We start from the raw sequence: 14,274 nt of genomic DNA, 5'->3' as shown, positions 1-14,274 counted from the left end.
AAGTGAAATAGATGCAACTTTAATGAAAAAGCTTGGCAACCCCGATGGCTTAGTTGATCAAGGATGTTGAATCACACAAACTAGAAGGTCTTGGGTTCAATCTTGATCTCTGCTCAGCTGATCCCAGTTGGCTTTATTGTCACTGAGCTAAGGAATGGAAACCATTAACATAGACTGGACCCATCAAATTGGCACAGGTGATCTGGAAGATGAGTTTGTCGAATGCTTTTGTGACAGTTTCTTGGAACAATAAGTTGTGGAACCAACTAGGAATAAAGCTATTTTAGATCTAGTATTGTACAGAGTTAATTAGTAGTCTCAGTAAAAGATCCACTGGGAAAAAATGATCATAGTACAATTGAATTCCAGATTAAGTTTGAAAACGGCAAAATCTAGTCCCAAAACTGAATCTTAAACCTAAACTTAGGTGTGAGGGGAGAGTTGGCTAAGGTTGATTGGGTAAGTAGACTAAAAGGTGTGGTGATAAATAAACAGTGGGAAATATTGAAAGAAACAATTCAAAATGTCCAGCAAAAGTACATTCCATTGAAAAAAACTCAGCAAGGAAGATCCATCCGTGGCTTACTAAGGAAGGATAGTATTAGATTAAAAGAGGAGGCTTATAATGTCGCAAAGAATAGTAGTAAGCCTGAGGATTGGCAGTGTTTTAGAAACCAGCAAAGGGTGATCAAAAAGTTGATAAAAAGGGTGAAAATAGAATGAGAGTAAACTAGTCAGGAATATAAAAACAGGTTGTAAGAGCTTTTACATGTGTATAAAAAGGAGAGTAGTTAAAGTAAACATTGGTCCTTTAGAGGCAGAGACAGGAGAAATTATCATGGGAAATGAGGAAATGGCAGAGACGTTGAACACAAAATTTGTTTCTTTCTTCAGAGTAGAAAACACATGTTACATACCAGAAATAGAGGGTAACATAGCGACTAATAATAGTGAGGAAATTAAGGTAATTAATATCAGCAGAGAAAACCTACTGGCGAAACTTAAGGAGCAACAAGGTGGCAGAAGGAGTATAATGTGGGGATGTGTGCGGTTATTCACTTTGGTTGTAAGAATAGAAAAACAGAATAGTTTTTAGAAAGTGTGAAATTTCTAAACGTTGATGTTCAGAGGGACTTGGGTGTAGGGCAATTAGGGATGGGCAATAAATGCTGGCCGAGCCCACATCCGTTGATCGAATAAAAAAAAAATTGTACAAGGAACACAGAAAGTTAGCATGCAGGTACAGCAAGAAATTAGGAAGGCAAATGGCATTTTGGCCTTTATTACAAGTGGCAAATGTGACACTCTTGTTCAAGAAAGGGTGTAAGGAGATTCCTAGTAACTACGGGTCAGTCAGTTTAACATCAGTGGTGGGTAAGGTTTTAGAAACAAGAACTGGGGAAAAAATCAATAGGTACCTGGAGAGGTTTGAGTTAATTAAAGAGAGCCAGCATGGATTTGTAAAAGGCAGATCGTGTTTGACTAATTTAATTGAAATTTTTGAGGAAGTAACAAAGAAGGTTGATGAAGGGAATGCAATAGATGTTACAGCCAGGTGAGGAGGGAGTCTCAGGCTCCCCTCTTGCCCCTTCCTCTTATTTGACTGCAACAGGGTTTATTCCTTTTAAACAGTGGTTGTGCTTACCACCTCTGTGAGTGTTTTCCCTTTTTCATTTACTGTGATTGTGAAAGAACCAATCGGACAGGTTTTCTCCAGTTTAAGCAAGAAAGAGGGAAGTTTATTATACTCAACACTCTGACCTGATTTAAAAATACTAAAATTATGCTACACATTAATGCACACAGTCACATGAGAATCAAACACATACAAATAGATTATGGAGGGAAATAGATTTGGTGGTTTAGAGTTTAGCACTGAAACAGGCCCTTCGGCCCACCGAGTCTGTGCCGACCATCAACCACCCATTTATACTAATCCTACACTAATCCCATATTCCTACCACATCCCCACCTGTCCCTATATTTCCCTACCACCTACCTATACTAGGGACAATTTACAATGGCCAATTTACCTACCAACCTGCAAGTCTTTTGGCTGTGGGAGGAAACCGGAGCACCCGGAGAAAACCCACGCAGACACAGGGAGAACTTGCAAACTCCACACAGGCAGTACCCAGAATTGAACCCGGGTCGCTGGAGCTGTGAGGCTGCGGTGCTAACCACTGCGCTGCCCATTGGATTAAAGTACAGAATAAATGGAACTTAGGTACAGTCTGTAAATCCAGTAGTCCTCGGCTGAAGCTGTATTTTTGAAGTCCTTGCTGCTCAAAGTGCACTTTGTTTGGCTTGCTTTGCTCAGGGTTACTTGAAGGCAGAATTGGTAGTTGATTCTCTTGCCTTTGTCGCTGGCTGTGGCCGTCAGTAGGCTTGGATGGTCCCCAGCTGCAGACGGTTTTCACTTGATGTTTTCTGTGGAGAAAGGGAGAGAAGGAGACAGGGGAGCGGCAGTCTTGTCAGCTACTTGGTTATTGCCTGTCTGCTTATCTCTTTGCTGTTACAAAACTTGTTTCTTCAGAGATGAACAGGCAGTCACACGCTTCTTCTCGATCCCCTTTGTTTCTAATGAGGTTTTTCCGGAATCTTTTTATGAACTTCAAGTTTCTACATGCCCCAGGGTGTCCATTCACACTTGGCGGGGGTTGTCTCTTTCAAAGTCAATGGGTGGGGATGGCCTTGACTGCCGTGCTAATGAAGCCATTCGAAGTAATTCAATCACTTAGAGCAAGCCATTGCCCTGGCTGGGCTTCTTGTTAGACTTTTTGTCTCCAGTCTACTCTCCTGGTATTTCAGATATAAATGGCAGTGGCCATCATGGCTGCTAGTTTTTTTAAAGGTTACTTGTTGGGTTTTTTTCCATTAAAAGCCTAAGGTAAGTTTCCAACCGATTAAATTAGTATTTCCCATTTGGCGTACAGGTTTTCTTGACAATGTTGCCTGTATGGATTTAAAGAAAGCGTTTGACAAATTATCACATACAAAGGCTGGTTAACAAAGTGGAAGCTCATGGACTAGGAGAGTGAGTGTCAGCTTGGATTAAAAAAAAATCAGTTTCAGGTCAGAGAACAGCGATACGGTAGTAAATGGTTGTTTTTCAGACTGGAGGATGGTAGGCAGTGGTGTTCCCCACAGGTCTGTGCTTGGACCATTGCTTTTTTGATTTATATCAATCACAGAATCGTTACAGTGCAGAAGGAGGCCATTCGGCCCATGGTATCCGCGCTGGCTCTCTGAAAGAGCAATTCACTCAGTTCTATTCCCCTGCCTCCTCCCCGTAACCCTGTACATTCTTCCTTTTCATACAACTGTCTAATCCCTTTTGAATGCTTCAGTTGAACCTGCTTCCACCACATTCTCAGGCAGTGCATTCCAGACCTTAACCACTGTCTGTGTGAAAAAGCTTTTCCTCATGTCACTTTTGCTTCTCTTACCAAATACTTTAAATCTGTGCCCTCTCGTTCTTGATCCTTTCACGAGTGGGAACGGTTTCTCTCTATCTACTCATGATTTTGAATACCTCTGTCAAATCGCCTCTCTGCCTTCTCTCCTCCAAGGAAAACAGTCCTAACTTCTCCAATCTATCTTCATAAGTATTAAAAACAAAAACTCGATGTCGCAAAATGGAAATACCCCTTAAATCGAAAGCAGGAGAAGTGCTGGGGGGGAAAGTGAAAGCGCTTGAGTGCCGGCCGCCGCTCGGAAGATCCCGGGCAGCAGATAAGATCGCTGACAATTTTATTTAAATGTATTAATTTCCTTAATTTAAAGTCGAGTCCCGTCGCCTAGCAGCAGGGGGTGTACCATGGAGCCTCGCCACTGCCGGTACAATCTCCTGGCTCCCCTTAACACCCTCTCCACGGATCTGGATTTCGGGACCTCACCAAAATCCAGCCCCTTGTGTGCACGATGCCCTCTGGTCTCTTATGCAATTCCCATTCCTTCCGTCCCACAGTTGGCTGCTGTGTCCTGTGTGTGGAATTCCCTCCCTAAACCTCTCTGACCACCTTTAAGACCCTCCTCAAAATCTGTCTTTTTGACCAGGCTTTTATACACCCCTCTTAATAACTCTTTTGACTAGTTGTCAATTTCTGCCTGATTATGTTCCTATGAATCACCTTGAGACGTTTAACTACATTAAAAGCACTATATAAATGCAAGTTGTTGTTGTATAAAGCACTTTATGTAATGTATAATATAGGTTTGATGCACAATAAGTTCACTCTGATCCCATTGCTGTTCGTGGGATCTTTCTATGTGCCAAGGGCTGCTGCATTTGTCTACATAGCACTAAATTCCAAAGTAATTTGTTATAGATGAAGTTCCTGGGGACACTGAGAAATGTGGGCAGGTGCTACATAAATATAAGATTCCTCCTTTGTGTTGCCCAGGTCATGTACAGCACAGGTTAGATGCAGAGTAAAGCTCTATAGTGCTCACCAATGGCTCTAAATCCCAATTTCATAGATGACACAGCTCCCATGCCTCTTTCCAACATAAACCTCCTATTGCTTTTCTATTTAGAGATACAGCACTGAAACTGGCCCTTTGGCCCACTGAGTCTGCGCCAACCAACAACCACCCATTTATACTAATCCTACATTAATCCCATATTCCCTACCACATCCCCACCATTCTCCTACCACCTACCTACACTAGAGGCAATTTACAATGGCCAATTTACCTATCAATCTGCACGTCTTTGGCTGTGGGAGGAAACCGGAGCGCCCGGTGGAAACCCATGCGGTCACAGGGAGAACTTGCAAACTCCACACAGGCAGTACCCAGAATTGAACCCGGGTCGCTGGAGCTGTGAGGCTGCGGTGCTAACCACTGCGCCAGTGAGTTGGGCAATTTGTAATAAATTGGTGGCAATTTGCCCTGTTGGTTCTTCCCCATTAAGAACAGAATCAAAATGGCTCAAGTTCATCTCACTGAGCATCCTTGCACTGAGCACCAGACAGACGAGATTTCCAGTTTTGGAATCAAACCCCTGTTCTAAGAGGCGAAAGGATAACCAATCCCCTTCAAAATAACTTTTCCAGTATCTGAATGCCTCCTTCCCAATATATGCACGTCGAGATGAACAATTATAGCATCTCTCAAAACCTAAAGCAACCTAGTTAGTAAAAGTATTGCCTGTACATGGACCACAAAAATCCCAAGTTTTCTTTTCAGAGTGTGCAGTGTGAGCTAATCTCAACTGATCTGGTAGTTGTTAGGGGTACTATAATTTATCTTAATGGTGATGGGATAGGGAGGTAAAAAAAAAGCCAGGGATCCTACTCCTGATTGCTACCTAGTGACTTCCACAGTAAACATAGGAACGTTGGGCAAGAACGTGTTTGGACCTGGGCTACAAATTGCCCCTCTACCATCCTCCTCATCACAGTCAATAACCTTTTGAAGCTTATTGTGTTGGTTCACACATAAAGAATGGCCACCAGGGTGAAATGCTAAGAGTCAACACCTATATAATAGGAGAGAAAATTTGGGAAAGTTACTAACATCTGTATTGCTTCATACCATCAGAAAATTGTGCCTTAAGAAAGTTGCTTTATGCACTTGCCACGTGATAGTGAATTCCTCAGAACGTAGTTCTAGAATTTCCTTCAGAAACCAGCCCTAAAACTTCTCTCATTTCTGTTTACAGAGTGCTGCTCTATAACCTTTCCAAAATGATTGATGATGAAGAGGTCAAGAGCATAACATTTATACTGAAAATACCCAAGAACAAACTTCAGGACATTAAGGTAATCTGGAGTGTATATCAGGAATACAATCTGCTCCATTCCTGCGTGTGCATCTTTTAAGTTTGCATTGCTAAATTCACCAATCCCCCTAATCATTTCCATGGAAGTAGGTTTTCTTTCCAAAATGATGATCTTAGGCACAGATACGATGGGCCAAATGGCCTCCTTCTCTGCTGTAACCATTCTATGATTGCTGGTGGCTGACTTGGTAGAGGCAATGTGTAATTGACTCATACCCATTAAATACTCAGGTTCAATGTCCAATCTGACCCAGTTTATCTGGCAAGCATATTGCAATCAGCATCATCATCCTTAGGTTAGGAAGAAATTTACAAGTGTTTCTACTTCTGACTGCTATCCAGGGCCCTGGCTGGAAAGCAATTGTGTAGACTTTGCACAGGTCATGAACAGACTCAGTTGTGATGGCTTCACATGGTAAAATAAGCTGATGCTTATGGATTGAAGTATGAAGAATGGGCATTTTGAAGTACTGGAGAGAGCCTGGTTCCTGTGGGACCATGTCCCATTGAAGGTCACTACCTGCAGGGCAGTTCGGGAGAATGTTGGAAATGTTTTAAAGAAACTTCGCCGAGCTAATAGGTAAATGGAAGCTGTGCTTGTGATTTGTCTTCCTTTAGAACTTTATGGATATCTGTACTGATCTGGAAAAAAGGGAACAACTAGCACCAGATAACCTGCAGGTTCTGCTGGAAGCCATGACTCAAATCAAAAGATTAGATCTAAAGAGCAAACTGGAAAACTACCAGAAAAAGACACAAGGTATCATTCTGAATTTTATAGATCCGGCAGCTTCTCTTCTATTAGCTAACATTTGTTGTGGTGATAAAGGCTATGCCCTCAGGCTTTTGACTAATGAAATGGGAGCTTAATGATTCTTCCCAACCAAGCCTCCACGTCAATCAACTGTTCGATCTGAAGCCTCTCGAATAACTACAGTAAATCCATTCTAAGAGTTACTAAATGCCACCAAAAAGAGTTAACCATGTATCCCTCCAGTTGTCAGTCTACTCTTTGCCAAAGCTGTATGTTTTGTACCTTCAGTGAATCCTCCTCTTCTGTCTTGATGATACAGTAACTCGTTCTCCTGAGGGAAATCTGAATTTTTTTTCACAAACTCTAATGTTGATGAAACTTATCAGCCAAGATCACTACTGTTGATCCACTTTGTTCAACTGTTAAGAACAATATCAAGTTTTATATCTGCCAGGTGTGTCAGATTCTGTAACCTCTGGATGACATCAAGACTTGACTACTGTCAACCTTTATGCAACACAACAGCTAAATCACTACATCTTTACCTTCAACATGCTCTTTGATAGGATAAGGACAATTTTGTTGTTTCCTTCACGCTACAAACACAGGTTTCTTCATGCAATAGCTCCCACCTTTTACCTTTGATGGTTCCAACCTGAATTCTTCTTTCTCTTTTCAAACTTTATCGGTTTCCCCATCTCCTTTGACATCAAAAACTTTTCTATTGCAAGAGATGCCTCCTAAAAGGTTACTTCCCTTTATTTCTGCAAAAAGTTCTTCCCTCTCAACAGCTATGAACTCTATAAAACACGTGTCCATAAGACTTGAATACAGCTCCCACATCTAGGGTGGGTCTTCTGGCAGATCTCACAAACCTTGGACAAACTTCTCAAGCTTTGTGTCATTTGTTTTCAAAAGAATTATGACCGTGGCTTCACATACTCATTAAATCAAGATTCATCACACTGTTCTACTCTAAATTATTCTTCCCAGGGCCTGAAAACTAGATTGCTTCCTGTATTCTTCCCACTCACTTACAATTGAAAGACTTTTAAAACCCTAAACTTGGCATCAACTTGCCACTGTTTTCTGATTTGCCTTGTCTTCTCTTTTCTTTTCAACTTGTTGGTGTTCTGTCTTAGAGATCTTGGTCCACCACTATGGTTGTTCTTTGGGATCACTAACTCTGCTTGGAGGCATTCCTGGAGGTTTGATTGCATGACATCTGCCCACAGCATCTGATTGTGCGGCATTTGATCATGTGACACTTGCTCATATGACTTTTTAAATTGTTATTGCATTTACTATCTAAAGGTCGGAAGACTTTTAAGTTGAGTATTTTTGCTTGTGGTTTTGCACCAGCAGCTGTTGTAGAACAAGCTTCAAGAACCAGAATGCCACTTGTGAGCAGGCGGGGAAGAGGAAAACCCGAGGGCAGGGAAGAGGGGAAACCTAAGGAATACTCCTCCACCCCAGTCACATTTTTTTTTCTTTGTGGGATGTCTCTGGCAAGGCCAGCATTTATTGCCAATCCCTAATTGCTCTTGAACTAAGTGGCTTGCCAGGCTACTTCAGAGGCATTTTAAGAGTCAACCACATAACTGTGGGACACATATAGGCCAGACCAGGTAAAGATGGCAGATTTCCTTCCCTAAAGGACAGTATTGACCCAGATGGGTTTTTACAACAATCAACAGTGGTTTCATGGACATCATTAAACCATTTTTTTAATTCCAGATTTTATTAATTGAATTCAAATTTCACCATCTGGTGTGGTGGGATTTGAACCCATGTCCCATGTGCTGTACTATTAGTCCAGTGCCATTATCACTATGCCACCGCCTCCCCCACAATCAACTCCCCCACACCACAACATTCTGAGAGCTTCCGATTTCCAGAGTCCCCAGTTGCTGAGAATCACTGATTGATGAGTCACCCCCTGACCATGGAATGCTAAAATGTGCCATTCCTGACTTCTCACAATTCCTGCCTCTCCATGATTCTCTGCGGATGACTTCATGGGGTGTGGGGGTGGGAGAGCTGCACACACTGCAGCAGGAAATTCCCAGTCATTCCATTAGGATTGGGTTGCTCAGAAAAATCAAACTGTGCCCTACCACTTGATTTACAGTAATTTACTGTGATGCGCACCAGGTAGACATCTTTTATTTCTTCATATTTTTTAAAATGAGACTAATCCACTAATGAAACTTATTTTATTTTACTTTAAGTTTCACTTCCCCAACAAGAAAGCAGGAAGCAACCAAAAGATCCTAACCAAGAGACGTTCCCTGAAATCAGCCGCTCTGCTCATGCCGATGCCATGTCAATTGTTTCAGCAGGAACCGAGAGTCACCAAGATCTTCAGCAAGCACCATCTGCTGTAGGAATATGAACAATTATTGTACCTGTCAGATAGGAGTGCACATAGCAAGTCTTTCTATGGCAGCGTCTTTTCACTCATTAACTTTCTATTGAAGTCTGCTGTATTGCTTTCTCTGACACGCTTCTTTTGTTGTCAGGCTGTGAAGGGAGACCCAGAGACGCACTTGGCTGCAGATATCCTGACCTATAGGTGATGGGTTGAAGGGTCACAAGTAGTCCCAGGCCTAGTTATGACCTGCAAGGATTTACACAGTTGCACCAATCTGCTGTGGATATAGTGCAACTCTGGAAGATATCAGACATGTGACCTCTGATGTACTTTGGATTGGACAGTTCAGTTTTGGAGATGACCATGCACTCATTTTGAGAATTCAAAACAGGAGAGGAAAACTTTGGGTTTTCAAGTATTGGATTAAAAATAAAAAGTAGTGCCAAAGTGTAAAACTGAAACCAAACGTGCACGTGCAAATAGGCTGCTTTGCACGTACTCCATCAACCTTCAGTTCATCCATATGTAGTCAGTGCTTGTGACAGCCTAATCCCACCCCAATCAGAGATTTGGATCAGGCACAAGGTCAAGCAGATGGTAAGAAGTTTGAATTTGAGGGCTGCCCATCACAAACTCACCTCAGTTGGGTGCCTTTCAAAAGTCCAGTTACTTGAAGAATTCAGTAAGGACAATACTGCAGCACAAGAGGAGCACAGACTATTATAATCTTGACTTTCCAAGTCCTCCTGCATGAATCCCACTTCCATCCTACAGAGATAAGTGACTCTCAGTTTGCAGAGGATAAATGTTACTGAGCAGCTCGTTTGTCAGTTTCTGTGTGTCTCTCACTGTCACTACTGGGGTAAATAAGGCTCTTGATCTCCAACTCATTGTTCACACTAATTTTTCAGCCGATCTGCATTGCCACAATTTTGAAATCAAGACTCACATATATGCTACTTCCGACTCTGTTGGATTCTTTCACTTCACTATTACTTAGTTATTTGATCTTATTACCTTTTCCTCTTTCAGTTTTAGTGGTATTCTGCACTGTGAGCCCTGGCCCTTCACCATAGTTTTCTAATTAAAAACAAATAGCCTGCTGCTGCTAGAAGTGAAAGCTGTGGAAGTATTCAAAAAATAGGAATATAGGAACATAGGAGCAGGAGTAGGCCATTCAGCCCATCGAGCCTACCCCACCTTTCAATATGATCATGGCTGATAATCCACTTCAATGCCTTTTTCCCACACTATTCTCATATCCCCTTATGTCACTTGTATTTCAAAAAGTGTCAATCTCTGCTTTAAACATATTCAATGACTGAGCTTCTACAGCCCTCTGGGGTAGAGAATTCCAAAGATTCGCAATCCTCTGAGTAAAGAAATTTCTCCTCATCTCTGTCCTAAGTGGCTTCTCCCTTATTTTGAAATTGTGTCCCCTGGTTGGAGAGTCTCCAACTACCTGCATCTACCCTGTCTATCCCTTTAAGTATTTTGTAAACCAAAATTTACACTGCATGACTAGTTGCCTGAATCTAAGATGGGGTGCACATATTAAGTTAATAAACTCCAACTCCGAGTCATAAAGGAAACCTATCATAGGATACACAGCACAGAAACAGGCCATTCGCCCAGTCAGTCCATGCTGGCGTTTATGCTCCACTTGAGTCTCCTCCCATCTTTCCTCATCTAAATCTATCAGTGTCTATTCCCTTCTCCCTCATTTTCTTGTCTCGCCTCCCCTTAAATGTATCTATATTATTCACTTCAACCACTCCCTATGGTAGTGAGATCCACATTCTCACCACTCTGGGTAAAGAAGTTTCTTCGGAATTCCCTGTTGGAGTTCTTGGTGACTATCTTATATTAATAGCCTCTAGTTTTACTCTTCTCCACAAGTGGTAATATTCTGTATCCACGCTGTCAAAACCTTTCATAATTTTAAAGACCTCTATTAGGTCAACCCTCAGCCTTTTTTCAAGAGAAAAGAGACCCAGCTTGTCAATCCTTTCCTGATACATTCACCCACACATTATTGGTATCATCCTTGTAAATCTTCTCTGCACCCTCTCCAGTGCCTCTACATCCTTTTTTGTGAGATGGCCACCACAACTGCACGCAATACTTGAAGTGTGGTCTGATTAAGGTTCGATACAGGTTTAGCGTTATTTCCGTACTTTGCAATTCTGTCTCTCTAGGAATAAAGCCTAGTCCTTGGTTTGCTTTTTTTCATGGCCTTGCTAACCTGAGATCCCTTTGTTCCTCTACCCCACCTAAACTCATAGGAGCAAGAGTAGGCCATTCAGCCCTTCGAGCCTGCTCCGCCATTCAATAAGATCATGGCTGATCTGGTTGCAGTCTCAACTCCACTTTCCCGTCTGCCCCCCATAACCCTTGTCTATCAAAAATCTATCTAACTCAGTCTTGAATAAATTCAATGACCTAGCCTCCACTGCTTTCTCGGAAGAGAATTCAACAGACTAATGACCCTTCGAGAAAAAAAAATTCTCCTCAGCTCCGTCTTAAAAGGGAAACTGTGTCCCCTAGTTCTAGTTTCCCCCACAAGAGGAGACATCCTCCTGGTGTCCACTCAATCAAGTCCCCTCAGGATCTTATATGTTTCAATAAGATAACCTTTCATTCTTCTAAATTCCATAGAAATAGGCCCAACCTGTTCAACCTTTCTTCATAAGATAAGCCCTTCATCCCTGGAATTAGTCGAATAAATGCCAGCATTCCATTTGCCTTCCTAATTACTTGCCGTTTCTGCATACTAACCTTTTATGATTCATGTACCAGGACACCCAGATCCCTCTGTACCACAGAGTTCTGCAGTCTCTCTCCATTTAAGAAATATACAGCTTTTCTATTCTTCCTGCCAAAGTTGACAAATCCACATTTTCCCACATTATACTCCATCTGCCAAATTTTTGCCCACTCACTTAACATATCTATATCCTTTTGTAGACTCTTTACCTCCTCTTGACAACTTACTTTCCTTCCTATCTTGGTGTCATCAGCAAATTTAGCTACCATACATTCGGTCCCTTCATCCAAGTCATTGATATAAACTGTAAATAGTTGAGGCCCCAGCATTGATTGCTGTGGCACTCCACTAGTTACAGCTTGCCAACCTGAAAAAGACCCATTTGTCCCTATTCTCTGCTTCCTGTTAGCTAACGAATCCTTTATCCAAGCTAATATGTTACCCCCTACACTATGTGCTCTTATCTTGTGTAGTAACCTTTGATGTGACACCTTTTCAAATGCCTTTTGGAAATCCAAGTACACCACATCTATAAGTTCCTCTTTATCCACCTTGCTTGTTACTTCCTTGAAGAACTCTAATAAATTACTTAAACATAATTTCCCTTTCACAAAACCATGTTGACTTAGATCCCATTATGATTTTCTAAGTATCCTGCTATAACCTCCTTAATAACGTATTCTAGGAATTTCCCTATGACAGATGTTAGGCTAACTGGCCTATAGTTACCTGCTTGCTGTCTCCCTGCTTTCTTTAATAAAGATGTTACATTTGCTATTTTCCAATCCACTGGGACCCTTCCAGAATCTAAGGAATTTTGGAAGATTATAACCAAAGCCTCTACTATCTCCGCAGCCACTTCTTTTAAGACTCTAGGATGCCGGCCATCTGATCATGGGGACTTGTCATTCTTTAGGTCTAATAGTTTTCTCAGCACCTTTTCCCTGGTGATGGTGATTGTTTTAAGCTCCTCCCTTCCTTTCAACTCTTGATTTTCAAGTATTTTTGGGAGGTTTCCTAAGTCATCTACAGTGAAAACAGACACAAAATACCCGTTCAACGGCTCCGCCATTTCCTTGTTTTCCATCATCAATTCCCCAGACTCACTCTCTAGAGGATCAACACTAGCTTTAGTTACTCTTTTCCTATTTAAATACACGTAGAAACTCTTACTGTCTGTTTTTATATTACTAGCTAGTTTTTTCTCATACTCTACTTTCTCCCACTCAATTATTTTTTTTCGTCATTCTTTGTTGGTTCTTACAATCTGTCCAATCTTCTGACCTACCACTAATCTTTGCAGATTTGTACAGTGTTTCTTTTAATTTGATACGATCTTTAACTTCCATATTTAGCCACAGTTGATGCATCCCTCTCAAAGAATCTTTTTCTCACTGGGATAAATCTTTTCTGAGAGTTATTAAATATCTCCTTAAAAATCTGCCACTGCATCTCTACTGTCCTACCTTTTAACCTAATTTCCCAGTTCAGGTTAGCTAGCTCTACCTTCATACCCTTGTAATTACCTTTATTTAAGTTTAAAACACTAGTCTTAGACCCACACTTCTCCCCTTCAAACTGAACGTGAAATTCTATCATGTTATGATTGCTGTCACCTAGAGGCTCCTTTACCATGAGGTTATTGATTAATCCTGTTTCATTGCACATTACCAGGTCTGGAATAGCCTGCTCCCTATTTGGATCTAGAACATACTGCTCTAAGAAATTGTCCCAAATACACTCTATGAAATCATTTTCCAGGCTCCTTTGCCAATCTGATTTTTCCAATCTACATGTACATTAAATTCACCCATGACTATTCCGGTACCTTTCTTACTTACCCCTTTATTTCTTCCTGTGTACTCTGTCCTAGAGTGTAGCAACTGTTAGGGGACCTAGAAACTACTCCCACAAGTGACCTCTTACCTTTCCTATTTCTTATCTCTACCCAAACTGATTCTACATCTTGCTCTTCCGAGCTAAGGTCATCTCTCGCTACTGTACGAATGACATCCTTAATTAACGAAGCTGCTCCACCACCTTTTCCCAGCTTCCTGTCTTTTCAAAAAGGCAAATACCCTTCAATATTCAGGTCCCAGCCTTGGCCACCTAATCCAGAGATTATTACCTTTGAGGTTCTGCTTTTTAATTTAGCCTACAGCTGCTCATACTCCCAGCGCAGAACCTCTTTCCTTGTCCTATCTATGTCGTTGGTACCCACCTGGACCATGACAACTGGATTCTCCTCCTCCCACTGCAAGTTCCTCTCCAGCCCTGAGCAGATGTCCCGAACCCTGGCACCAGGCAGGCAACACAGCTTTCTGGACTCCTGCTCTTGGCTGTAGAGAACTGTGTCTAATCCCCTGACTGTACTGTCCCCTACGATCACTACATTTCTTTCAGCTCCCCCCATTTGAATTACTTCCTGTACCACGGTGCCATGGTCAGTTTGCTCATCCGCCCTGCAGCCCTCGCTCTCATCCATACAAGCTGAAAGGAATTCAAACCTGTTGGAAATTACACCTTCCAAATAATAAGTGTCTTCCCTATTCTTCCTACCACAATGTACTACCACACATTTATCTATGTTG

At 41.8% G+C, this 14,274-nt stretch overlaps 1 protein-coding gene across 2 annotated transcripts in view; it reads left to right on the top strand.

The window, feature by feature from the left end:
- Positions 1-14,274, top strand: part of LOC137371792 (caspase-8-like) — a 76,622-nt gene that overhangs the window by 10,103 nt on the left and 52,245 nt on the right. For both annotated transcript variants that reach the window (XM_068034671.1, XM_068034670.1), the window contains exons 3-5: positions 5,669-5,768; positions 6,407-6,548; positions 8,774-8,925. In XM_068034671.1, the coding sequence (XP_067890772.1) occupies positions 5,669-5,768; positions 6,407-6,548; positions 8,774-8,925 (394 nt within the window). The remainder of the gene's footprint in view (positions 1-5,668; positions 5,769-6,406; positions 6,549-8,773; positions 8,926-14,274) is intronic.

This window comes from Heterodontus francisci, chromosome 7, assembly GCF_036365525.1.
Source record: "Heterodontus francisci isolate sHetFra1 chromosome 7, sHetFra1.hap1, whole genome shotgun sequence".
Taxonomy (NCBI): Eukaryota; Metazoa; Chordata; class Chondrichthyes; order Heterodontiformes; family Heterodontidae; genus Heterodontus; species Heterodontus francisci.
This window is presented reverse-complemented; position numbering and strand designations above follow the sequence as displayed.